Source organism: Bipolaris oryzae (genome assembly GCF_000523455.1).
Source record: "Bipolaris oryzae ATCC 44560 unplaced genomic scaffold scaffold_23, whole genome shotgun sequence".
Taxonomy (NCBI): Eukaryota; Fungi; Ascomycota; class Dothideomycetes; order Pleosporales; family Pleosporaceae; genus Bipolaris; species Bipolaris oryzae.
The window spans coordinates 64,445-87,890 of record NW_006911299.1 but is presented as its reverse complement, the minus strand read 5'-3'; the positions used below and the strand labels follow the sequence as shown (position 1 = coordinate 87,890).

At 53.6% G+C, this 23,446-nt stretch overlaps 7 protein-coding genes across 7 annotated transcripts; 5 read left to right on the top strand and 2 right to left on the bottom strand.

Annotated features, from left to right (window-relative positions):
• Positions 1-513: 513 nt before the first annotated feature.
• On the bottom strand, positions 514-2,327 carry COCMIDRAFT_87270 (carbohydrate-binding module family 43 protein; the record flags this gene model as incomplete). Its single annotated transcript, XM_007686865.1, has 5 exons — positions 514-1,211; positions 1,271-2,038; positions 2,088-2,113; positions 2,166-2,203; positions 2,256-2,327. The coding sequence occupies 5 exons, from the start codon at positions 2,325-2,327 to the stop codon at positions 514-516; spliced, it is 1,602 nt and encodes a 533-aa protein (XP_007685055.1).
• A 1,902-nt stretch (positions 2,328-4,229) lies between these two features.
• COCMIDRAFT_23778 (uncharacterized protein) lies at positions 4,230-4,841 on the top strand (the record flags this gene model as incomplete). The annotated part of the gene is made up of 2 exons (XM_007686823.1): positions 4,230-4,349; positions 4,542-4,841. The coding sequence occupies 2 exons, from the start codon at positions 4,230-4,232 to the stop codon at positions 4,839-4,841; spliced, it is 420 nt and encodes a 139-aa protein (XP_007685013.1).
• A 1,382-nt stretch (positions 4,842-6,223) lies between these two features.
• COCMIDRAFT_87462 (glycosyltransferase family 48 protein) lies at positions 6,224-12,173 on the top strand (the record flags this gene model as incomplete). The annotated part of the gene is made up of 3 exons (XM_007686864.1): positions 6,224-6,405; positions 6,462-11,762; positions 11,816-12,173. 3 exons carry the CDS (start codon positions 6,224-6,226, stop codon positions 12,171-12,173), a joined length of 5,841 nt encoding a protein of 1,946 aa, XP_007685054.1.
• Positions 12,174-12,742: 569 nt separating this feature from the next.
• On the top strand, positions 12,743-14,554 carry COCMIDRAFT_87364 (uncharacterized protein; the record flags this gene model as incomplete). Its single annotated transcript, XM_007686863.1, has 5 exons — positions 12,743-12,967; positions 13,036-13,136; positions 13,193-13,703; positions 13,771-14,262; positions 14,357-14,554. 5 exons carry the CDS (start codon positions 12,743-12,745, stop codon positions 14,552-14,554), a joined length of 1,527 nt encoding a protein of 508 aa, XP_007685053.1.
• Positions 14,555-15,420: 866 nt separating this feature from the next.
• COCMIDRAFT_34096 (uncharacterized protein) lies at positions 15,421-16,307 on the top strand (the record flags this gene model as incomplete). Its single annotated transcript, XM_007686836.1, has 3 exons — positions 15,421-15,487; positions 15,581-15,676; positions 15,742-16,307. 3 exons carry the CDS (start codon positions 15,421-15,423, stop codon positions 16,305-16,307), a joined length of 729 nt encoding a protein of 242 aa, XP_007685026.1.
• A 751-nt stretch (positions 16,308-17,058) lies between these two features.
• COCMIDRAFT_87235 (uncharacterized protein) lies at positions 17,059-19,560 on the bottom strand (the record flags this gene model as incomplete). Its single annotated transcript, XM_007686862.1, has 4 exons — positions 17,059-17,155; positions 17,234-19,092; positions 19,140-19,235; positions 19,288-19,560. 4 exons carry the CDS (start codon positions 19,558-19,560, stop codon positions 17,059-17,061), a joined length of 2,325 nt encoding a protein of 774 aa, XP_007685052.1.
• A 1,433-nt stretch (positions 19,561-20,993) lies between these two features.
• Positions 20,994-22,224, top strand: COCMIDRAFT_87231 (uncharacterized protein; the record flags this gene model as incomplete). Its single annotated transcript, XM_007686861.1, has 2 exons — positions 20,994-21,050; positions 21,112-22,224. 2 exons carry the CDS (start codon positions 20,994-20,996, stop codon positions 22,222-22,224), a joined length of 1,170 nt encoding a protein of 389 aa, XP_007685051.1.
• Between the last annotated feature and the right edge of the window lie 1,222 nt (positions 22,225-23,446).

The window sequence follows — 23,446 nt, the reverse complement described above, 5'->3', positions numbered from 1 at the left end:
CTACGATATACAGTCAAGAAGTGGGGCGATGGTTCGATGTCAGGCGCATCAGCTACCCCTCCAACGTCTGCGCAAACGTGAAGTACGTGATACATTGCAAGCATCCGTGTTGACGATGGAATCAGAATGTCAGAATTGTCAATTCTGTAGGGGCCAGTTATTTGCCCTTACAAAATGAATACTGCGCTCAGATGAATTAATAATATAACGAAGCAAAGTCATACATCAGGACACAAAAGCGCGTAAGTACAGAGGTCAGATTGTAATGCTTCTATAATTGCACTGCATTATCTACATCGATTATACAGATACGCATGCGCGTAATTACAATTTCTTTCGAAAAAAAAGGACATTCCATAACAGACCACACACGGCGGTATTGGATATAAGAAAAACGAGTGATACAAATGGGAATACGCGCAATCCCACGCAAACAATGCAAATGTGAAAAACGACAAGGTCAACCACCGACAACCCAATCAAACAATCCTTCTATTATGCCGAATTTTTCAATTACAACAGGATCATAGCCATACCTGAAGCAACGGCACCAAGCATGTAGAGACCGAGACCAAAGACACCGTCAGTGGAGAGGGTAGAAGCGGCGCCGGTGGAGGAGCCAGAGCCAGCGCCAGCGGAGCTGGTGCTAGAGGCAGCAGCAGCACCGCCAGCGACGGAGCCAGTGCCAGCAACACCAGCCTCCTTGAGAAGCGAAGCACAGCCGGAAGCAGTAGGGCTAGGGTTGGCAGACTGGGTGGTGGCCTTGCCCTTGAAGTTGCAGCCGCCGCTGTTCTTCTTGGCGTAGGCGTTGACAGCGAAAGAGAGCTGCTCACGGTTGGAGCACATACCGTAGACACCATAGGGACCAGAAGTGGCGTTCTTGTTGATGCCTGCACAGTACTCGCCGTCCTTCAATCCGCAGACGAAGCCGAAGATGTCGCCAAAGTCCTCCTCGTCAGTCTTCTCGTCAACGACACAAGAGAGGGTCTCCATCATGCACGAGCAGAGGTTGGAGTTGGCAGGAGGGGGAAGAGGATCGGACTCAGCCTCCCACTTTCCGGGGGTAACCTTGGGGCACGAGGCAGCGGCGGTGTTGGTAGGGTTGTAGTCAGCCATCTTGACACCAACTGGGGTAGCCTTGGCAATCTGCGAGGACAGGTTGTCGAAGTCGTCGTTGGGCACAGGCTTGCCGTCCTTGATGGAAACAAGACCTGGGGATTTATAAGCATGCAATCTTAAGCAATTCAACAGAAGCAAAAAGGAAACTTACCGAACTGGTTCTCCTCCTCGAAGTACATGTACACGATACCGCCAGACCAGGTGCCAACCATGTCCTTGCCATAGAGAGCCTTGACCTCGGTGAACAAACGGGGACGGGGGGTGTTGCAACCGTATTCAGCAAAGAAGACGGGGACGTTGTACTTTTCAAAGTTTTTGGTCTGAACGTCAAAGCCGGACTTGGTGAAGGAAGAGTCACCGCACCAGGAGTAGATATTGTAACCCCAGAAGTCGATGGCGCTGTCCTTGTCACCGCAGTCGAAGTAGTTGGCCATGTTCTCACGGATGTCGGCATCGTCGTTGGTAGCATAACCAACACCAATCTCACGGTAGTTCTTGCTCTTGATGTAGGCCTTGGTGTCACGGACAGCGGCCTTGACGAATGCACTGGCAACGGTGTTGTTGGGCTGGTTGCTAACCTCGTTACCAGCGAAGAAACCAAGGGTGTTGTCAAACTTCATCATCTCATCGACAACGCTGGTGTAGCGGTTGTAGAGGTCGACAGTCCAGCCAGGGTCGTCACGGTTGATGGACAGTCCAGGCTCGGACAAGTCAGCAACGACGTAGATTCCAGCATCTGCGAGCTGGGACATGCAGTCGGTGTGGTCCTTCTTGGGGTCAATGGCGTAGACACGGATGGTGTTGGTGTTGAGCTTCTTGAGCATAGCGATGTCGCGCTTGCATGCTGCCGAATCAGCGAGGGGGTCGGTGATCTTGAGCGCATCGGTCGAAGTGGCTGTGGTGTTGGAGTTTACTTCCTCTGCTGGTTGTGAGTCTTGTGTTCTGATCTTGGCCTGCTGAATGCTTACGTTGATAAGCAACACCCTTCATGAAACTGGCTCGGCGTTAGCTTGGCTTGGAATAGATGTGGTGAGCGCGTTACTTACAATTGTTCACCACTGTTCTTCATAAAGAACTTTTGCCCCTATTTCGCGCTGTTAGCCACTGGTGTCGCAACCTGTCGCGCGACGTGGTACCTTGATGACAATGGGGTCAACGGCCGCCTGCACGCCTGCGAGCAGGGCCGTGGTCGCAATGAGTCCGCGCATTTCGATAGGGAGAGCACAAGATGTTGTCCAAGATGTGTGGTTGGGGTTGGCAAGAGCTTAGGCTGGTTCGCCGAGAATCAAAGGCAAGGCGCGCGTCTTGGGGCGTTTGGTAATGCGCAAAATGGGTCAAGGAGCGTGGCGCAACAGCAAAGAAGACTGTATGCAAAAAGGAACTAACTTAAAAACTGAATGATTGACTGGGTAAAACAAAAGAGTGTGTGAAGAAACAGCTCTGAGGCACAACGAGTGAAGAAATCTAAGGCCGACCAAGCATCCCAAGACAGATCCACAAGCGCTCAGCCGTACCCCTGATGCTAGCCCTATTTCGTATTGGTCATTAGCGGAAGTAGGGGCAGTGGAGCAAGTAGGGCGATTTTGTTCGGCCAGACTTCGGATGTATCAAAATCACCCAATACAGCAGTATTACATCTCAATCTTTCTAAGCGCTAGGTTTTTAGGCTTAGTATGGACTTATTATATACTAGTACAAGGTAAATACATGATATATTGAAACCTTTTATACAATGATGTATTATGTAACCCAAAGTTTTGCCACCGCCCTACCGCACCTACTTCCGCTGGCTACCAAGTTATTAGCGGCACGTGCGCGGTTCGAGACTGTGAGGCGCTCCTTTGTCCATTGCACCCAGTTGAGCGGGCGTCAGCATATCGCGTAGTCGCCACGAGCTGCAGAACACATATGCTTGTGCTAGCAAGAAGCCATCATGTTTATTTGTCAATGACAGCACGACGACACATGCCCGTCTGGCTGCTCCAAGGTGTTTGTCCGAACATTTGGGTAAGGACATTGGTCTCATGCGACGCGTATGCACAATTTCGCAGTCTCCACCTGGATTTCGCCAGTCGCCCCACCGCCCATCATGCTGCTAAATTGGGGCTTGACGTTTTCAGATGCCTTGCTGCCGCGGCGCGCATTCCCGCCCCCCCCTCTTGTTGGATCTACGGAAGCGATACAGATAATAGGTGGGTAGGAGAGCACGCGATGGTTCAGGTTGTGGGTAAAGAGCAGTAGCGGTGGCAATCGGAGGGAGCAGGAGGGAGGCAGAATGGTACGCATGGCTGCACCGCCTCGCAGCGTGTCGCGAAGAGGGGCCGGACGGTGCAATTGTTGGATAGGCGGGTTTGTGCAGGTGAAACGTAGTTCTTGGGTGGCGGAGTCGCATGCGGGTGAAGCGGCCAATTGAATGAGGCTGCGAGGGCAATTCCAACGCCGCTCTAGCTGGTGGCAACGAGCCAATGTGCTTGACGGGGTTCCTGGGTGGCACTGCGTGTGCGTAGTGTATGGATGGATGGATGGATGGATGTGGTAAGTACGTCGGTATTATGTAGAGTAGTTACTTGGACACACGTCAAGGGGGTGCGTTCACGTCGAGTCTCCTATTTTGCGCGAAAAGGGCCATGGTGCATAGGAGGGCGGCGGACATTTTGGGCACGTGGCAAGAGCGCAAGTGATGTTTATGTACATATGTATGTATGCATGTACTACTTGGATGTGCGCAGAGTAGCGCAGGTGTTATGTAGGGAGCGTGAAGGGACGAGCGCAGGCTAGAGGGAGCCGGTGGTTATGGGATTGGATTTCATGGTGCAGCGGTAGAGAACGTGTATGTACTTAGTAGCCAGTGGAGCAGACCTAGCGCGAGTGCTGTCCATGGAAGAGAGACAGAAAACCGGATCTACAAGGACGAGCAGTGGGCGTAAGAATGAAGGCGAGCACAGCCTCCCGGCCGGAGTGCCGATTTCTTGCTTCTGCAGAGCCTCTCATTTGCCAGTTGCCCAACACCCAACCGCCCAAACTTGGAAACTGGGCAGTCTAATATAGCTCACTGGCTACTGGGGTCTACACCGGCTTTGGTAGCGCGCATTTCTTACCGCAGTGTCGTCATGCCGCGATGGTTTTGCCTTGAGGGCCTCGCCCGGGTGCAGCTGCCAACGGGCCATTTGTCGACGAGTGACAGCCATGCACATGCAGGCCGTGGCACCAAAGCGGCTGTCGAGCACCGAGTAAGTAGGTCGCTCGATAGTTTTTCTTCATGGCGGCGTCGCAGGCAATAATGGTAGCGGACGCCCAGGGCGGAGGCAGCGGACAGCGGGCGGACGGAGCAGGCCTCAACAGCGGCACTCCCCTCCCCCCTTTGCACAACGCCCGGCGCCAGCAGGCTGCAACCGTTGAATTGAGCTACGGGCGCGGGCTAGGTTGCAGCGGAAGAAGAGCGCCACGTCGATTGCATTTGCGATAAGGGCCGGGCTACTGCTATCGCCGGACGAGCGCGAAGGCGGCTCGCCTGGCGTGGTTTGATCAGCGCGGGGCCTGTCGATGGCGCCGCTGCACTGCGCTGCGCTGCGGTGTGTCTCTGCTCCGGACGTGGTCCAGTGCCGGCCCTCGCCTCAACGCACTGTCATGACGTGACATGGTGGTGGGTGGGTACCAATGTGAAAAGCCAATGCAGCCAGCGACACCTGAAGGGAGCACACAGACAGGCCCGCCGCGGATAGGCTTTTGGGGAGTGGAGAGCAGCGAGGCGAGGCGAGGCGAGGCCCAGGAGACGGGAGAAGGGAGAAGGGAGAAGGGAGAAGGGGGCGGTTTGGCTGACAGCTGGGCGTAAGCCTCGCGTGTCTTTGTTTGTCTCTTGTCATGAAAGACAAGGAAAAAAGTACACGTTGGTACTTACTACTCCTACACACCCGCACACACATACACACACATAAGGCCGCCGGTCTGGTAATGGAAACACGCTTCGGGCGTATTGTACTATCGTCTGCCAGGCCGGTGCACGGCACCCCCTCCCTCCCCCAATGGTGAGCGAGACAGTGAATGTACCTGGTACATGCTACTGCTCAACGGGAGCGGCCTTGTATTATCGATATGCAGGCAGATCGCAGATCCAAGAGCCACCGCAGACTGGGTGTCGCGCCGGCCCTGCGCTCGCCCTCACAGGACAGGTTTTTTTTTCCGCCATGGCGCGCAGTCTTTGTCGAGTCGCGGTGAGGGCCCGAGACGTGTTGGATTGCCCATGCGGGCGGCGGGCATGCTTTTGTACTGCTGGTGCAGTCGTCGTAGACGCATGCCGTTTTTAGAGGGGCAACGCAATGCCCGGCACGTCACGGCCACGGCGGCGGATGGGGGCACCCATGCACACCCACCGTCTGACGGCGTTAGACCAGCTTGGCAGGCCTGCCTTTCATTTTCAGGGGAAGCTGCTAAAAAGCTCTTTGCCTGCCCGTCCACATTCACTACCGTCGCTCTCTCACCCCCTCCCCCCTCCACTCCCCATTTGTCTGCTGTCCCATTTCTCTGCATTGCCTCTCGTTTCACCGCGTCGAGGTTGTGTAGTCCATCTGCGGACGCTCTCGACTGTCTTGGCCGGGAGCTACTACTGCTACTGCTACACGCAACCCTAATCCATCATCGCCCTGCGCAGAGCAAGCGCCTCGCCCGCCGCGCGTCTCTCCTGGCAACCACGACGCCCCCCAGCTGCACTTCCAGCTATCCACTCGCTAGCAGCACCACAACCATAACCACGACCACAACAAGAATTCTTCCCCTCTTCTGCTCCGCCACTTGCACACTCGGCCCTTTCCGAGCTGCTGCATCTCTTACTACTACTACTACTACTACTGCCCCTTCGCACCCCCAAAGCGGCCTTCCACTCGTTCTCTCACGCATTGCACCTCGCTGCACCAACCGTCAAAAGCACCTAGTCGTGCGGCAGCTGCAATTCCGCCATTTCCTCACTGCCGCTTCTAATGCCCATTGTTTGAGGTACGTCCGCCCTTCCGACGCCGGCCGTTTCAGCCCTCGCCTCACCCAGGCCCAGCGACGGTTACTGACAAGTCCACTACACAGATTCTACACACAACCCTAATAGCTTCCCACGATGTCCGGACATCCGCAGGGAGGCCACTACGACGATGGCTACGGCCAGGCTCCTGCCCAGGGCCATGGTCAGCAAGGCCAGGACGCATACTATCACGACGACCAGTACGCCCAGTATCATGATGATCGCTCTCAAGGCCAGTATGCTCAGGGCCAGCACGGTGACGCCTATTACGATGAGTCGTAAGTCTTGCCGCATTTGCCATTGCCCTGTACGTGCTGCTAACTCAGCTTTGTAGAGCTTATTACGATGGCCAGCACGGCGGCCAATACCAACAAAATGGTGGCTACTACGACGACCGAGGTCAACAGGGCTACCAGGACGAGTACTACTCTGACCAGTACTACGACCAAGGTGGCGCGCAAGATGGCCAACCTCCTCGCCGCCGCAATGATTCCGAGGAAGACTCCGAGACCTTCAGCGACTTCACGATGCGCTCCGACATGGCTCGTGCTACCGACATGGACTACTACGGCCGTGGCGACGAGCGCTACAACAGCTACGCTGAAGGAAATCGCGGATACCGCCCCCCCTCGTCTCAAGTTTCTTACGGTGGTAACCGCTCCTCTGGTGCTTCGACCCCAATCTACGGCATGGACTACTCTAACGCTCTGCCCGCTGGTCAGCGGTCTCGCGAGCCCTACCCGGCCTGGACTGCTGAAGCCCAGATTCCTTGCACCAAGGAGGAGATTGAGGACATTTTCCTCGACCTGACCGCCAAGTTCGGTTTCCAGCGTGACAGCATGCGCAACATGTACGATCACTTGATGACTTTGCTCGATTCGCGTGCATCCCGCATGTCGCCAAATCAGGCGCTGCTGTCTCTCCACGCCGACTACATTGGCGGTGAGAACGCCAACTACCGCCGCTGGTACTTTGCGGCCCATCTTGATCTGGACGATGCTGTTGGTTTTGCCAACATGAACCTTGGAAAGGCCAATCGCCGAACTCGCAAGGCCCGCAAGGCTGCCAAAGCCAAGGCGGCCGCTGAGGGCGGAAACGAGCAGGAGACACTCGATGCTTACGAAGGAGACAACAGTCTTGAGGCGGCTGAATACCGCTGGAAGACCCGCATGAACCGCATGTCGCAGCACGACCGTGTGCGCCAGATTGCGCTTTACCTTCTCTGCTGGGGTGAAGCTAACCAGGTCCGTTTCATGCCTGAGCTCACGTGCTTCATCTTCAAGTGCGCCGATGACTACCTCAACTCGCCAGCTGGCCAGGCTCAAACCGAGCCAGTTGAAGAGTTGACATACCTCAACAACATCATCACACCTCTCTACCAGTACTGCCGTGACCAAGGTTACGAGATTCAAGATGGCAAGTACGTTCGTCGCGAGCGTGATCACGCAGCCATCATTGGTTACGACGACATGAACCAGCTGTTCTGGTACCCTGAGGGTCTTGAGCGCATTGTTTTCGAGGACAAGTCTCGCCTCGTTGACATTCCTCCGGCTGAGCGATACCTGAAGCTCAAGGATGTCGTTTGGAAGAAGGTCTTCTTCAAGACGTACTATGAGCGCCGTTCATGGTTCCACATGGTTATCAACTTCAACCGTATCTGGGTCATTCACTTGTGTTCTTTCTGGTTCTACACTGTCGCCAACTCACAGCCAATTTACACAAAGAACTACCAGCAACAGCTGAACCAGTCGCCAGAGAAGGCAGCTACCCTGTCCGCTGTCGCTCTCGGAGGTACTCTCGCTTCGTTCATTCAAATCTTCGCCACTATTTGCGAGTGGTGCTACGTCCCCCGTAAATGGGCAGGTGCTCAGCATTTGACCAAGCGTCTTCTCTTCCTTCTCCTTGTCTTTGTTGTCAACGTTGCTCCTAGCGTCTACATCTTTGGCATGGACAAGCGCACTGGTACCATCGCCAACGTTCTCAGCGGTGTTCAGCTCGCCATTGCTCTGGTTACCTACATCTTCTTCTCGGTCATGCCCATTGGTGGTCTCTTCGGTAGCTACCTGACACGCAACTCTCGCAAGTACGTTGCCAGTCAGACTTTCACTGCTAGCTACCCCCGCCTCACTGGTAATGACATGTGGATGTCGTACGGTCTCTGGGTCCTTGTCTTCGCGGCCAAGCTGGCTGAGTCCTACTTCTTCTTGACTCTGTCCATCAAGGATCCCATTCGTATCCTTTCCCACATGCAGAAGCCCAACTGCTTGGGAGATGCCATCCTCAAGGACATGCTTTGCAAGTACCAACCCCGTATCCTGCTCGGTCTCATGTACTTCATGGACTTGATTCTCTTCTTCTTGGATTCCTACCTGTGGTACATTATTGCCAACATGTTGTTCTCCGTCTCTCGCTCCTTCTACCTCGGTGTGTCTATTTGGACTCCTTGGAGGAACATCTTCTCTCGTCTGCCAAAGCGTATCTACTCAAAGGTCCTGGCGACGACTGACATGGAGATCAAGTACAAGCCCAAGGTTCTCATCTCGCAGATCTGGAACGCCATCGTCATCTCCATGTACCGCGAGCATCTCCTCGCTATTGACCACGTCCAGAAGCTTCTGTACCACCAGGTTCCGTCTGAGCAGGAGGGCAAGCGCACCCTTCGTGCGCCTACCTTCTTCGTGTCCCAAGAAGATCACTCGTTCAAGACCGAGTTCTTCCCAGCACAGAGTGAAGCTGAGCGTCGTATCTCTTTCTTCGCCCAGTCTCTGTCCACTCCTATCCCAGAGCCTCTTCCGGTCGACAACATGCCTACTTTCACCGTCCTGATTCCCCACTACGGTGAGAAGATCCTGTTGTCTCTCCGTGAGATTATCCGTGAGGACGAGCCCTACTCCCGTGTCACGCTTCTGGAGTACCTCAAGCAACTCTACCCTCACGAGTGGGACTGCTTCGTCAAGGACACCAAGATTCTCGCCGATGAAACTTCCCAGTTCAACGGTGATGACGAGAAGAACGAGAAGGATACCGCTAAGAGCAAGATCGATGATCTTCCCTTCTACTGCATTGGTTTCAAGTCTGCCGCTCCCGAGTACACTCTCCGAACTCGTATTTGGGCTTCTCTTCGCTCCCAGACTCTGTACCGTACCATCTCTGGTTTCATGAACTACAGCCGTGCCATCAAGCTTTTGTACCGTGTCGAGAACCCCGAGGTCGTCCAGATGTTCGGTGGCAACTCTGACAAGCTGGAGCGCGAACTCGAGCGCATGGCCAGGCGCAAGTACAAGATCTGCGTGTCTATGCAGCGTTATGCCAAGTTCAACAAGGAGGAGCGTGAGAACACCGAGTTCCTTCTCCGTGCCTACCCCGACCTGCAAATTGCCTACCTTGACGAAGAGCCACCTGCGACTGAAGATGAAGAGCCTCGCATCTACTCTGCTCTGATTGATGGCCACTCTGAGATCATGGAGAATGGCATGCGTCGTCCCAAGTTCCGCATTCAACTCTCTGGCAACCCCATTCTCGGTGACGGCAAGTCTGACAACCAGAACCACTCTATCATCTTCTACCGTGGAGAGTACATCCAGCTTATCGACGCCAATCAGGACAACTATCTCGAGGAGTGTCTCAAGATCCGCAGTGTATTGGCCGAGTTCGAAGAGTTGACCACTGACAATGTCTCGCCCTACACCCCTGGTCTTCCCAACACCAACTTCAACCCGGTTGCTATTCTCGGAGCTCGTGAATACATTTTCTCTGAGAACATTGGTATCCTTGGTGACATTGCTGCCGGAAAGGAACAGACGTTCGGTACTATGTTTGCTCGTACTTTGGCTCAAATCGGTGGCAAGCTCCATTATGGTCATCCTGATTTCCTTAACGGTATCTTCATGACTACTCGTGGTGGTGTCTCCAAAGCGCAAAAGGGTCTTCACCTGAACGAGGATATTTACGCTGGTATGTCCGCTCTTCTCCGTGGTGGTCGCATCAAGCACTGTGAGTACTACCAGTGCGGTAAGGGTCGTGATCTTGGTTTTGGTTCCGTTCTCAACTTCACGACCAAGATTGGTACTGGTATGGGTGAACAGATGTTGTCCCGCGAGTACTACTACTTGGGTACGCAACTGCCTCTTGACCGCTTCCTGTCCTTCTACTATGCCCACGCCGGTTTCCACGTCAACAACATGTTCATCATGTTGTCGGTCCAGTGCTTCATGTTCGTCCTCATCAACCTCGGTGCCCTTAACCACGAGATCATTCTCTGCCAGTTCAACAAGGACATCCCCATCACGGACCCGCAATGGCCCAATGGCTGTGCTAACCTGGTTCCTGTCTTCGACTGGGTCGCTCGTTGTATCGTCTCCATCTTCATTGTGTTCTTCATTTCGTTCGTTCCCCTTGTGGTTCAAGAATTGACTGAACGTGGTTTCTGGCGTTCCGCGACCCGTCTGGCCAAGCACTTCGCTTCTGGATCGCCCTTCTTCGAGGTTTTCGTCACCCAGATCTACGCCAATGCCCTCCACACCAACTTGTCATATGGTGGTGCTCGTTACATTGGTACTGGTCGTGGTTTTGCCACGGCACGTATCCCATTCGGCATTCTCTTCTCTCGATTTGCTGGTCCGTCCATCTACATTGGTGCTCGTTCCTTGATGATGATCATCTTCGCTTCCATCACCGTCTGGGGACCTTGGCTCATCTACTTCTGGGCATCCACCCTGTCTCTGTGCCTTGCGCCCTTCCTCTTCAACCCCCACCAGTTCTCTTGGGACGACTTCTTCATCGACTACAGGGAGTACCTCCGCTGGCTGTCTCGAGGCAACACCCGTTCGCACAGCGCTTCTTGGATCGGATACTGCCGTCTCTCTCGTACGCGTATCACTGGTTTCAAGCGCAAGGCTCTTGGTGACCCCTCTGCTAAGCTTTCTGGCGATGTTCCTCGTGCCAACTTCACCAACATCTTCTTTAGCGAGGTTCTCGGTCCTCTAGTACTGGTCGCCATTACCGTCGTGCCTTACCTGTTCATCAACGCTCAAACCGGTGTCACTGACAAGCGCGATACTTCCAAGGAGGCCGCTGGTCTCCCTGACCCGAAGCCAAGTGGTGCCTTGGTCCGCATTGGTATCATTGCCTTGGGTCCTGTGGCTGTCAACGCTGGTGTTCTTGGTGGCATGTTTGCTCTGGCTTGTTGTGCGGGTCCCCTGCTCAGCATGTGCTGCAAGAAGTTTGGTGCGGTCCTTGCCGCCATCGCTCACGCCATTGCCGTCATTGTGCTCCTCGTCTTCTTCTTGGTCTTGATGTTCCTTGAGGGTTTCAGCTTCCCCAGAGCTCTGTCTGGTATGATCGCTGTCGTCGCCATTCAGCGATTCTTCTTCAAGCTCATCATCGTCCTGGCGTTGACCCGTGAGTTCAAGGCTGACACTGCCAACATTGCCTGGTGGACTGGAAAGTGGTACACTATGGGATGGCACACCATTTCCCAGCCTGGTCGTGAATTCCTCTGCAAGATTACCGAACTTGGTTTCTTCGCCGCCGACTTCATTCTTGGCCACTGCCTTTTGTTCTTTATGCTGCCCATGTTGCTTGTTCCTTACGCCGACACATTCCACTCGGTCATGCTCTTCTGGCTCCGACCAAGGTACGTTGTTCCTTCCTCTTGCTGTCATAAGCTTCTTACTAACTTGGACCTAGTCGTCAAATTCGCCCTCCTATCTACTCGCTCAAGCAGACCAAGCTTCGCAAGCGCCGCGTTGTCCGCTATGCCATTCTGTACTTTGTCATCCTCGTCGTGTTCCTCGCGTTGATCATTGGCCCCATTGTTGGTGCCAAGTTCATCAAGATCCCAGCCAGCCTTGGAAACTCTCTCCCCATGGAGATTATGCAACCCACTGGCTACAACAACAACGACACGACGACAAGTACGACTGGAAGATGTATCCGCGGCGAGTGCCCGGTATGGAACGGCGATGCCGATTCGACGGGAGGTGGTGGTGGAGCCGCCGCGACCGATGCCGCTGCCCGCCGATTCCGTCGGTACATGGCATATTAAAAAGTACAATTTGTGGATCCTTGTTTACTACCTTTGCACCTTGTATTGTACGACATGGGCGAAGCATGAGCGTGATTACCAATTTTTGGGTCCTGTAATGACTGTAATATTCGGGTCGAGCGTTCGATTTCATCTTTCCGATTGGGCGTTTGGTAACAGGCATGGAAGTGTCCATGGCCCTGCTTTCTCTCTTTTTGAACAATCATGTCTGCTTCCGCAGCAGGCTTGACTGCACATACACTACAAATGGGGGTTGTTTTGGTTCATCATGGGCAGGCGAATATATTAGAAAGCGAAATGCATTACTGTTGAATATTTCGAGTGCTTTGAAACACGGTCTGGCTTTGATTTGTACCGAGTGCTTGTAAGGTGATGCGATGAATGAGTAGGTAGCGTAAATGTGTGCTTGGTGTGATTGGATCAAAACGTGCTGGGGTGAAATTGCATGATCATTGAATAAGGGACTACAACGCTGGCTGCCCCTGGCACTTCCGTGCTTCGCCGCAACCCCCGAACTTGTGCATGCAGCGTTGTCCAACCGCCTGCCTCGCACCACACCTTCACCAATCATGGATCTCAGTGAGTTGCAAAATGCGACTACGCGCTTCATTACAGACGCCAGTGCGCAGTTCAATCGCATTCCAGGCTCCGCCATTGCTGTCCGGTACATCAAGTCAAGTTACCGCAACGACCCCGTCCGCAGCGCTGTCGAGTTATTCCTGTTCCTCTTCGCGGTGCGATACTTGCTTGCACCCAAATACAGTACTCAGAAAAAAGTTCAACTGACTGATGCGGTATGTAACACACCTGTCCAGCTGGGGTACGGTGTGGATGCACGCAGAGACAACTAACGAAGAAATAGGAGATTGATGAGCTGGTCGACGATTGGACACCGGAACCGCTTGTCGCGCCTACAACCGCGCTCGAAGAATTGGAAAATGAGAAGCGACCCGTCATTGTTGGGTACGACACACGCAGCAATAATAGCGATGCCCTCAATGCTAATCTGTACTGTGCAGACCGACGGGCCCCAAGTCCAAGCTCTCCAACGGCCGCACCGTGACGAACCTCGCCTCGTACAACTTCTACAACTTTCTCTCCAACGACACCCTCAAAGACAAAGCGATCCAGACACTGCGGACCTATGGTGTCGGTCCCTGCGGCCCACCAGGTTTCTATGGTACGCAGGATGTACACATGAAGACCGAAGCCGACGTAGCTGCGCATCTCGGTGTGCCTGCTTGCATCATCTACGCCCAGTCTTTCTCGACCATCAGCAGTGTCATTCCTAGTTTCAGCAAAAGAGGTGATATTATTGTCGCAGACCGTGCTCTCAACTTCGCAGCGAGGAAGGGTATACAGATCAGTAGGAGTACTGTTAGATGGTTCGAACACAACAACATGGATGACTTGGAGGCCGTGCTCAAGAAGGTTGTCAAGGAGCAAGCAAAGAAGCCACTGACTAGGCGATTCATCATTACCGAGGGTTTATTCGAGAACATTGGAGATGTCGTGAACCTCCCCAAGCTGGTACGTCCATGGCAACCTCCCTTGGATTTTCATGTGTATGAAAGGACTGGACTAACGGTACATATAGATTGAGCTCAAACTCAAGTACAAATTCCGCCTCATTCTCGACGAAACCTGGTCTTACGGAGTCCTTGGTCGCACCGGCGGCGGCGTAACCGAAGCACAAAATGTGGATGCTGCAGAGGTAGACATGATCATCGGTTCTCTCTCGGGACCCCTTTGTGCAGCAGGAGGTTTCTGTGCCGGCAACGAAGAGGTTGTCGAGCACCAACGCATTTCTTCGGCCTCATACACCTACTCTGCTGCCCTCCCCGCGTTGCTCAGTACTACAGCCAGCGAGACAATCAGCATGCTACAAAAACAACCGGATATTCTGACTGGACTTCGGGAAAACATCAAGGCGATGAGAGGGCAGCTAGATCCCAGGAGTGATTGGGTTCGGTGCAGCAGTTCTGCGGAAAACCCAATGATGCTACTTGTTCTCAAAGAGGAGGTCATTGAGGCCAAGAAACTGAGCATTGAAGACCAAAATCAGATCTTCAGAGAGGTTGTTGACGAGGTATGTTCTGCTGTACTGGGTCGCGTATTGCTATACTCTCTTGGGAGCATAGCGACGACGTGACATGTTGTTTCTTCTTACTAACGATACTCAGTGTCTCGCAAACGGCGTCCTCATCACAAGACTCAAATCCTTCCCTCTCGGCATTGGACTCAATCCCAAAGATGCAGGATGGCAGCCTACTCCTGCGCTCAAGGTCTGTGTTACAAGCGGGCTGACAAAGAAAGAGACGGAGAAGGCCGGAACGATTATCCGACACGCCATTACGAAGATTGTCAGTCGACGAAAGTAAGGGTGTTTGGGATATCATATTACATCACGAAAAGTATTGTGAGCACGGTGTCGAATGGCGTTTTCTGCTTGCTGGGTCACTTGACAAGAAGCGTTTCGCATACACCGTAATGATGTACTTTCTTCATATAGATATTGGACGTAGCATAGATGACTTTGTAATGCATAATAAGTCTTATTCATAGTATCAGGGGGCGCTCTTGTCCTCGGGTTACTTCATTTGCAAATGGTGTTTCCATGGGCCAATGCCACACGTGATCGTCAAGCCGTAGGTAAGCACAAAGCAAACCAAAGGTTCGAGTACCAAGAGACTCAATACATTCAAACGCTACCGAATACTACCGGTTCAAGTGCCGAACCGGTACAAAGAATACATCATGACCCAAGGGGCTTAGTGATCACATGAGGAATGGAGCATGTGGGCGTTCAGGCATGGGAGTTTGCGTATGTGTGTGTGGCTGGTTTGCGCCGCGCCTCCCGGGCATGTGAGATGACGTTTTGGCTAAACTTGTTATTCTAGGCCGGGGGCGTGGCGTACACACGCAACGCACACACGAACGCTGCTGCCCCGAAAGCCCCCCCCCTGAAATAAACGTCACCGCCCATTGCCCTGCTGCGATTTGAATAACAAGCTTTGCTAGACCCTTGACTTGCCCTGCTCTTTCTCCCACACGCAGCCTCTCCCCTCCCATACAACAACATTCGCACGCTTTTACTTTCCCGCCGCCCATACGCATTTTTAGCTGCAGTCTAAATTGCGTCTTGACCTCTTTGTTGCTTTGCCTGCTACTCAGAGTTCGTCATACGGAATACCCATATCGAGGTGAAGGCTCGGCAACAACGACGACTACTACCACACATACAAGGATGGCGCAGCGAAGAAACGGCGGCGAGCCGCAAACCAAGGACGGCTTTGCGCCTGCAAAGGGCGAGGGTACGTGTTGAGAATCGAGAAAGAGTTCCAGGGCATACATACGATAGGGGGAAGCAGAGAGAGTAAGACAAAAGGCTGATGTATGAACCGCAGCGCAAGATAAGCAGGTCCGTCTGCTGTCCCAGGACGCTGGCCACTTTTCCCTAATACGCGCCCTCCACTTGGCCGACTTTATCACTGAGCTCAATGGTATGGTTTCGTCCTTTTATACCGTAAATCGCAAAATAACTAACAAAGACCTTGTCACAAACCAGGCTTTTGCGGTGTCATGTCCATCTTCTCCTCTCTTCGCTACTGCACACAAACCGACCACACCGACTACACGAACCTGTACCTCGCGCTGTCCTTCATCCCACTCGGTCTCTTCTTCGACTTCATGGACGGCAAAGTCGCGCGCTGGCGCAAGAAGGCGTCGCTCATGGGTCAGGAGCTCGATTCCCTTGCCGATCTCGTCTCGTTTGGCGTGTCCCCAGCCGCCGCCGCTTTCAGCCTCGGCATGCGCACCCCCGTCGACCACTTCTTGCTCGCCTTCTTCGTCCTCTGCGGCCTTACCCGCCTCGCTAGGTTTAACGTTACCGTCGCTATGGTGCCCAAGGATGCGAGCGGAAAGAGCAAGTATTTTGAGGGCACCCCGATTCCTATGAGCCTTGGCATAGTGCAGGTCATGGCGTACTGGGTCTACAAGGGCTGGACTATGGATCAGATTCCCATGGGCTTGTGGCTCGAGGGCACGGCGCTCGAGTTTCACCCAGTCGTGGCCATGTTCATTCTTCATGGATGTCTGATGGTTAGCAAGAGTGTCAAGATTCCTAAGCCCTAAGGAAGCCACTCGTGTGTTTGTGTACAAAATATTTTTGTGGGTTTCTTTTCCCTCTTTCTCTAAGGGGAATGATGGCGGCGGGACAAGACTGTTGTCAGTTGTCGACATCATTGTTGTTGCTGTGGTTGAGATTCAATGGCTGGAATTGGGATGGATAGAGATAACAGGGAAGAGAGGGACAGGGAAGGTTTTACATTGGCTATTGAGGGTTGATGCATGGATGGATAGGCACTATGCTGACACTATGATGGATTGGCGGATGAGCGTATAGAGACATCATGATACCCTCTTATCAGGAATACACACATGCAAAAAAAAACTAGCTGGATCGTGAGAGCAGAGAAGAAAACTGGGGACACGCAATGTACAAGCAAACACCTCATTTCTGTATGTTCAAGTACCCCCCCCCCCCAAAAAAAGCACAAACTCTCAGGAACACGAACAACAAGACCGAAAGCCACTTCTCGTATATATAAGTGTATGTGCATATGCATGTTATTACCAACAACGTAGGAGAAACCCCCATGTTACTTGTCTAAGAACCCAAGAAAATAACTACCAATTTCCAGTATGAGAAGGACGGAGAGAGAGAGAGAGAGAAAAGAGAGGCCAATGAGTTCAAGCTTCAATGTGACGCGCAGTGGTATCATGAGGAACAATCGGGGAAAAAAAGGGGGGGGTAAGAGGTAGAGAGGTAGGGAACAAGAAGGGCAAAGTAGGTCAAAGGGTGGGTAAGTAACAGTAAAACGCATCACCTTGTGATGATGAGGGAAAATCCATCGAGCCACTGCGCACATGACCCCGAGATACCACCTATAGTATATCCACGCGGGGGAATAAGGGTGTGTCTAAATCCATATGGTTAGCTCAAGACGGCCACAAGATATATCGTATTGATCAATTGGAAAGAGAGAGAGAATACGTACCCACTACCGCCATTGGGATTCCCATACCACTCGCTCTTTCGCCCCAGACTAGTGAGGATTTGCAGGCCATCGATCCAAAGGCCAGCACGGAGCGCAAAGCCAAGCAGGAGCTCGCCCTTGCGGGTGTCGAGAGCAAACTCTGAGACGCTGCCTCCGCGCTTGCCGAAGAGCTGAGTATCTGTGTCTTCGTAGATGAATTCCAGGCCGTCGACGGCATAGCCGTGGTAGACTTTTATGCGGAGCAAGAGCTTGGTTTGGATGTGGACGTAGTCGAGGATGACTTCTTCGGGCTTTGAGCCCTCCATTTGCGAGTAGCCTAGTTTACCGCCGCGGTAGCCCCAGCGGCCATCTGGTAGCTTGACCCTGGCGAGTTTTTGGTTGGCGAGTTTGCCAAAGTCTTCGACGACGTGCTTGCCTCCGCCTGCAGAGTACACTTCGACTTTCAGGCGAGACTTTTGCTTGTCGGCGGGCAGCATCGCGCGGAGAGCACCTTCATCCAGTGTCACCTGTCGAGGGTACTGGTTCTCCAACTCGGGAAACTCTTTCCAGTGGCGGCAAATGTCGTCTCCTTCAGTGTAGAGCTCCACCCATGCAATGCCGGATTTCGATGTGGCAATGACGCCGCCTTGGCTCGGATCGACCGTCCACACTTGTACGCTGTCGTCCCCGTTTATCATTGGAGCATCGATCGGTATCCGGAAACAAGGGTGGAACCGGAATCGTAGTACGTCCAATTTGTGCCACCTGCATTCGTCGTTGGGCAAAACCAGCCGCTGACCTGGTGACTTGGTACGCGTTGAGTAAGGCTCTCGACAAGTAAATGTACGGTTCAAGGTAACATAGTCGCGCAACATAATACCCGACTCCTGGTGAGGGCAGCCGAAAAGATGGCCCATCTCATGGAGGTGTGCACCGATGCCTATGTTAGCGGCCTCCCAGTTGCTTCCAGACTCGTTACAGTCGTTTGCAACAACAGAGGTATCCGTCCGGGTGCAGTCCTGGAATGCCTGGAAAACTTCCTCGATGCTTGATGGATAGCTATGGAGCGCGTGAGAGCCAAAGATGGCAAGCTGTAGATCACCAGTACCACCGCCCAATGCCGCATGTCCCCGTACTGTCTGTGTTTGAGTATCCCACTGTGTATCGAGAAATAAGCAAGAAACGTAATGCTTCTGACCCGGTGCCATATGGAAATAGTCTCTGCATGCTTCTATGGCAAAATCGAAGAGTTCGTTCTTCTTTGTTCCAGGACCATATTGTTGCGCACGCTCAAGATCCCGTATTTCCGCGACGGACCTTTTGGAGCGGATAACGTGAATCTTGGCCTGTGTGCGATATTGGTTTTGTCCCCAGTCTTGATAGCTCAGCGTACCAGGTTCCCAGGCATCTTCAAACCGGAAACAGCGACGACCGAAACCATAGCGCTTCATCTGCTCTCCTGTAAAAGCTTGCCAGAGATATGCAGCCATTCGAAACTTCTTTAGTGCAAGTTCGAGGCCATTCCCTTCGCGCTCGATACGCTCACGTGGAGCATCGTATGTGCCTGGGGAGTCATGTCCAAGTATAATTGCAAGCTGAAGAGGCGGAGATTGAGTCAAGGGTAAATAGTTTATGTTGATGAAGGACGCATGCGGGGATATGGAGGTATTTGACGAGGAAACCTTAGGCGAGGTAAAGTCGAGACGTATTCTGTTCCAGCCAGGCTCGAGGTGTACCAATGCTTTAAAGTAGGATTCATGTACTGGCCAGCAGGTGGACGGAAAGCGGCCTTGGTGGTGATTGATCGTAAGCGTGCCGTCCAAAGGTCTACTTTGCGGCTCGCCCACCTGCCCGAAAATGAGGAGGACTTGTTGGTGCACCTGTACGAAATCAGCACTGCCCATTCCACGCGACTATCCGTATGTACCCAGGAGTTATCCGATATCGATATGACGCGCGGCGCGAGTAGCGACGATCTGTTCAAAGAGCCGTTGGAGCCACTGTATGCTGGATATGGTCCTCCCTGGATGCGCTTGTTAGAAGACTTGTTCCTACAAACGGAGGCGACTGCCTACATTGGTACTGTAGCGCTTTACAGGCTCGGCATTCGGACGTTGTGGTCGTGCAGTTGCAGGCGCAGGAGTCGGGCCATTGACTTCTTCAGTGGTGGATGTGGCTGGTGTGGTAGAGGGAGTGGAAGAGGCGACCTGAGATGAGTTCATAGTAGAGGCAGAGGCGCGATGGGTGAGGCCTCTGGCCTTGTGCTTATCTGTGCCATTGGTGGACTTATCGTCCGTCTTGGGCATGCGACTGTTTCTCCTGCTCAGGCTTCGAAGGAACGAAGGCATAGTGTCGACTAGGGCGCAGTGGTGTAGTAGGCAAGCTGTAGAAGCATAGAGGCAAGTAGTGAGCGACACAAGACGAGCTATGTGGAGCTGCCAGAGACTGCTGGGGAAGACGCGTAATGCGGCAAGATGGCCAGTGGAGGATGCTTGCAGGCGCGTGAAAGCAGCAATGGCAATAGTTATGCGATGACGGGGGCTATGCAGATGGACACAAGCGAGTGAAGACAGGAGATGCTGGATGTGACGGACAAAAGACAGGAGAGGGTCGTGGTAATTACAGCAGTGGGTAGAGCGGGCGCCGGGCGTGAAGTAGCCTGGTCGAGCTTGCTTGCTTGCCTGCGTCGATCCGGGCTAGCAGGCCCGAACAGGTGGAGTGGAAGAGCGGCACTCTTGTCCATGGTTGGTCTGACAGCAATTGGGCGGGTGAGGGCAAATGCCATGGCATCCGCATCAGCATGTGCCGAATGCGTGGGCTGGCGTGCTGCAGTGCCGCAACGCCGTAGTGAGCGAGCGCACGTTACGACAAGGCGCTGCTCACCACAATGACGTTGCCCGTCGAGCGCTAGCCCGTCTCGGCTGCCGGCCGCTAGCCGCTTTGGGACAGCTTGACGGCCTGTCCAACAGCTACTGAGGTGGTGCGCTGCAGCATGTCGTCGCTGCCATGGTCAACGTACATACGTCCAGCACCAGCATCGTCACCTATATACTGACCGAAGCCGTGGCAGCTCAGTCCAAAAATAATGTCCATGGCCCCCGCTGTGCTGTATTCAGTGTAGATGCATGCACGTGAGCGCTGGCCCTCGTCCCGTCTATCTATGCCAGCTCCCGTGTCTCCCTCCGTCACTCTACACCTCTCTCTCTCCCTCTCATAGTCCCTCACGCTCCCACTCCCTCAATTCCGCACCAGCCGTCGTCTGGTGTGGCTCGAGACAATGCGCGGATGCCGGCGGCGGAGCGCTGCGCGATACCATACCATACCATACCATGCCGTTCCGTACGATACAATACATACCTTAGTCAGCACCACCCTGTATGCTATCGCAGCCACCAGGCACACACCCCTGCCGCCCACCAACCCTCTCAAGACAACTTTGCTTTGTTGCAAGCGACCGCACCAAGGCTCCAGCGCCGGATAGGAGCCCGCTACCCAGTTCACTAATGGATATATCCTGCCCCTAGTCCGCCTGCCTACCACCTGGACCTCCTCACGCCTGCGCCGCCCCGACACCACGGGGCCTGTGCTGCCGCAGACTTTTGAGCTAGTCCACTTCGATCCGCTCCTCACATTCCTTGCCTGGCCGTCACCTCAGCTCCCGCCCAGATGCTGTTTCGCCTGTAGCAACTCTACTTACTGAGACGTCAACCAGGGAAACAACAACAACCACAACAACCTCTTCCCTGCTCGTCCCCTCCTCCCTCCGGCCAACCCCTCCGTCATGGCTGAGCAGGACGATGTTGCGACCAAGGTCCTGCGAAGGGCCCAGGTCTCAAAGGTTCATCTCCCTCTCTCTCTCTGGTTCCTTGTCCCCCGTGTGCTGATCGTGTGCTGTCCAGATGACCCGCACTCTGCAAAACCGCCTCGCCCTAGCGAACGTCAAGATGAAGAATGGCTGGGAAAGCCTCAGCCTCGACGCCATTGAGCCTGTCCTCGACGGTGTCGAGCGTAAGCGTAAGCGGCCTGGCTCCAGCAATGAAGCCATGTCGGATGTCTCAAGCGTCTCGGAGCGCTTCTATCAACCCAGCGTCCTCGACTCCTCGCCTCTCCAAGCTCCCATCTTTTCAGACCACATTCGCCGTTCCGAGAGCCGTTCCGCAGGTAGCTACACCCAGACCAAGCGGCCCCGTTGCCAGCGTCCCAGCAGCAACAAATACCCGGCATCGAGCAACCACGCCCGAGTCAAAGTGCGCACCTCGACGAGCGCCGCTACTTCATGGAAAAACAGCTTCCAGCTGCCCGAGTCCTCGCCCGTTTATCACCGCAGACATGCTCGTTTTGGCCGTCAGCATGTGCCAAGCCTGTCCTTTGTTTCGGAAACATCGACCGTCGCCGACCCTCATTCCCCCTTGCTGTCCGAAGACGATGACGAAGACCTACCCATCATGTCCTTTTCCCTGAACCGTTCCCACTTCCAGTCGTCGCCGCCGAGAGCCCCACGTACACCGCCCCCTGATGTTGCTCGCTCAGCACGTCTCCGACAACGTGGATTCAATGCTGCCGGTGCAGCTCGTGAAGGAAAACATGGTGACGATGACGCAAATTTGCTCATGTATCTAGCTACATCACCAACGCCGGTTCGCCCAGGTCACCAGAAGCCGCAGATGCTCGCACCGTCCACGCCGCCGTCAAAGTCTACTCCTCTCCCTTCGTCCATGATGTCCACCCCTGGCGGTGGTGGGTCCCACTACACAGGCTTTGGACTGGCGACACCCTCGACAAACTTGAACTTTGCCGAGTTCCTGAATATGTCGCCGAGCCCTGCGCAGGCCAACGCATCGTGGAACCGCACACCTGTCGCAACCCGAACACCTGCAGCCGTCCGAGAAGCACGACGTCATATCAATTTCGACAACATCGTCCCTCCCACTGGTGACGCTGCACATATGCGTGCTCACATTGGGAAGATGGATGGCCTTAGCATGGAACTCGGTGGTGAACTTATATCGTAATTGTCAGCGCCGGCCCTTTCACACTCATCATGACATATACCCCTAGCGACCGCTTGGGCACGACAAAACGATAACGACAACGACAGTGAGCGCATTCGACGGATTACTCAACCGCTACTGGATATGCAGCCGCTGCCGACTGTTGTCAATTTCTCCTCTTGATTTAGTCTTTTTTTTTGAAAAGCATGGCGTTTATGGCGGTTTGGTGAGACCCTACCTGGTCCTGGGTTTGGACAGGACATGTCGATTTCTACATACCTCATGCATTACTGCATACGTTTGCTTCATTTTGTCCTACTCTTCTTCATGTCGCACAATTACCCTTTTGGCGGCTGTTTGCACTAGCGACTGCAGAAGCGCTTTGTACGAGCACCTGACCAACACCTTTCTACTGGAGCATCTGTTCAGCATCTGTATTTTAATTCACTTTGGAGTTTTTCTTTGTTTGCTATCGGCACGGCTTAGCCAAGTACCGTCTCGGCATGTTATAGACCAAGTCCGGAGGCTTAGCAGGGCACTGGACAAAATGGAACTGCATCTTCCCGTACAGCCATCTAGGCGAAACAGTAAGACTCAATCCAAAACTGCGTGTAATTTTTTTCCTTGTAGACTTCATGATTCCTAAATGATGCAGCTTTTGTGCAGTGACCCACCACGAATGAACACGATGAGTGCAATTTACCAAATTGCCCCGAAAAAAGGACGCTACATCGTGTTATATAATTTCCGATGATGTCAGCTGATAGCAATAAAGAGCTCTCACGCCTCATTTTGTCCCTCTTGTCTAGTAGAAGAAAGCACATCCCCAGCCGCCTGCTTTTGTTGGATGTCTGCCGCACCCCAGCCACCCCTCCTCACTCAACCCACCAACGCACCACACACACTCCCTTACCAACCAACACTACATACAAGCAAGGAACAATATACTCCGAGTCGAACCGAGCTTATCACAGCAAGTGTGTAAACGACGCGCGCGGATGCAAGTGCCGCCGAGGCGTTTCCGCGCAAAGCATTGTTACATGAGTAGTTGACACGCCAATCCCACCTTGATCATCAAATCTAATTGGCTCTGGTATTCCCCCCTCCATACCCTCAAACTCTCCCAGATAGATCGAAAAGAGACGAAGAAGAAGAAAAGGGCAAGGAAACCGATTGATTGACCGGGGACCTTGCCTTGATCTCATCGATGCCCAGGCCGGCTCGATCCGCGGCCTGGGGAGGG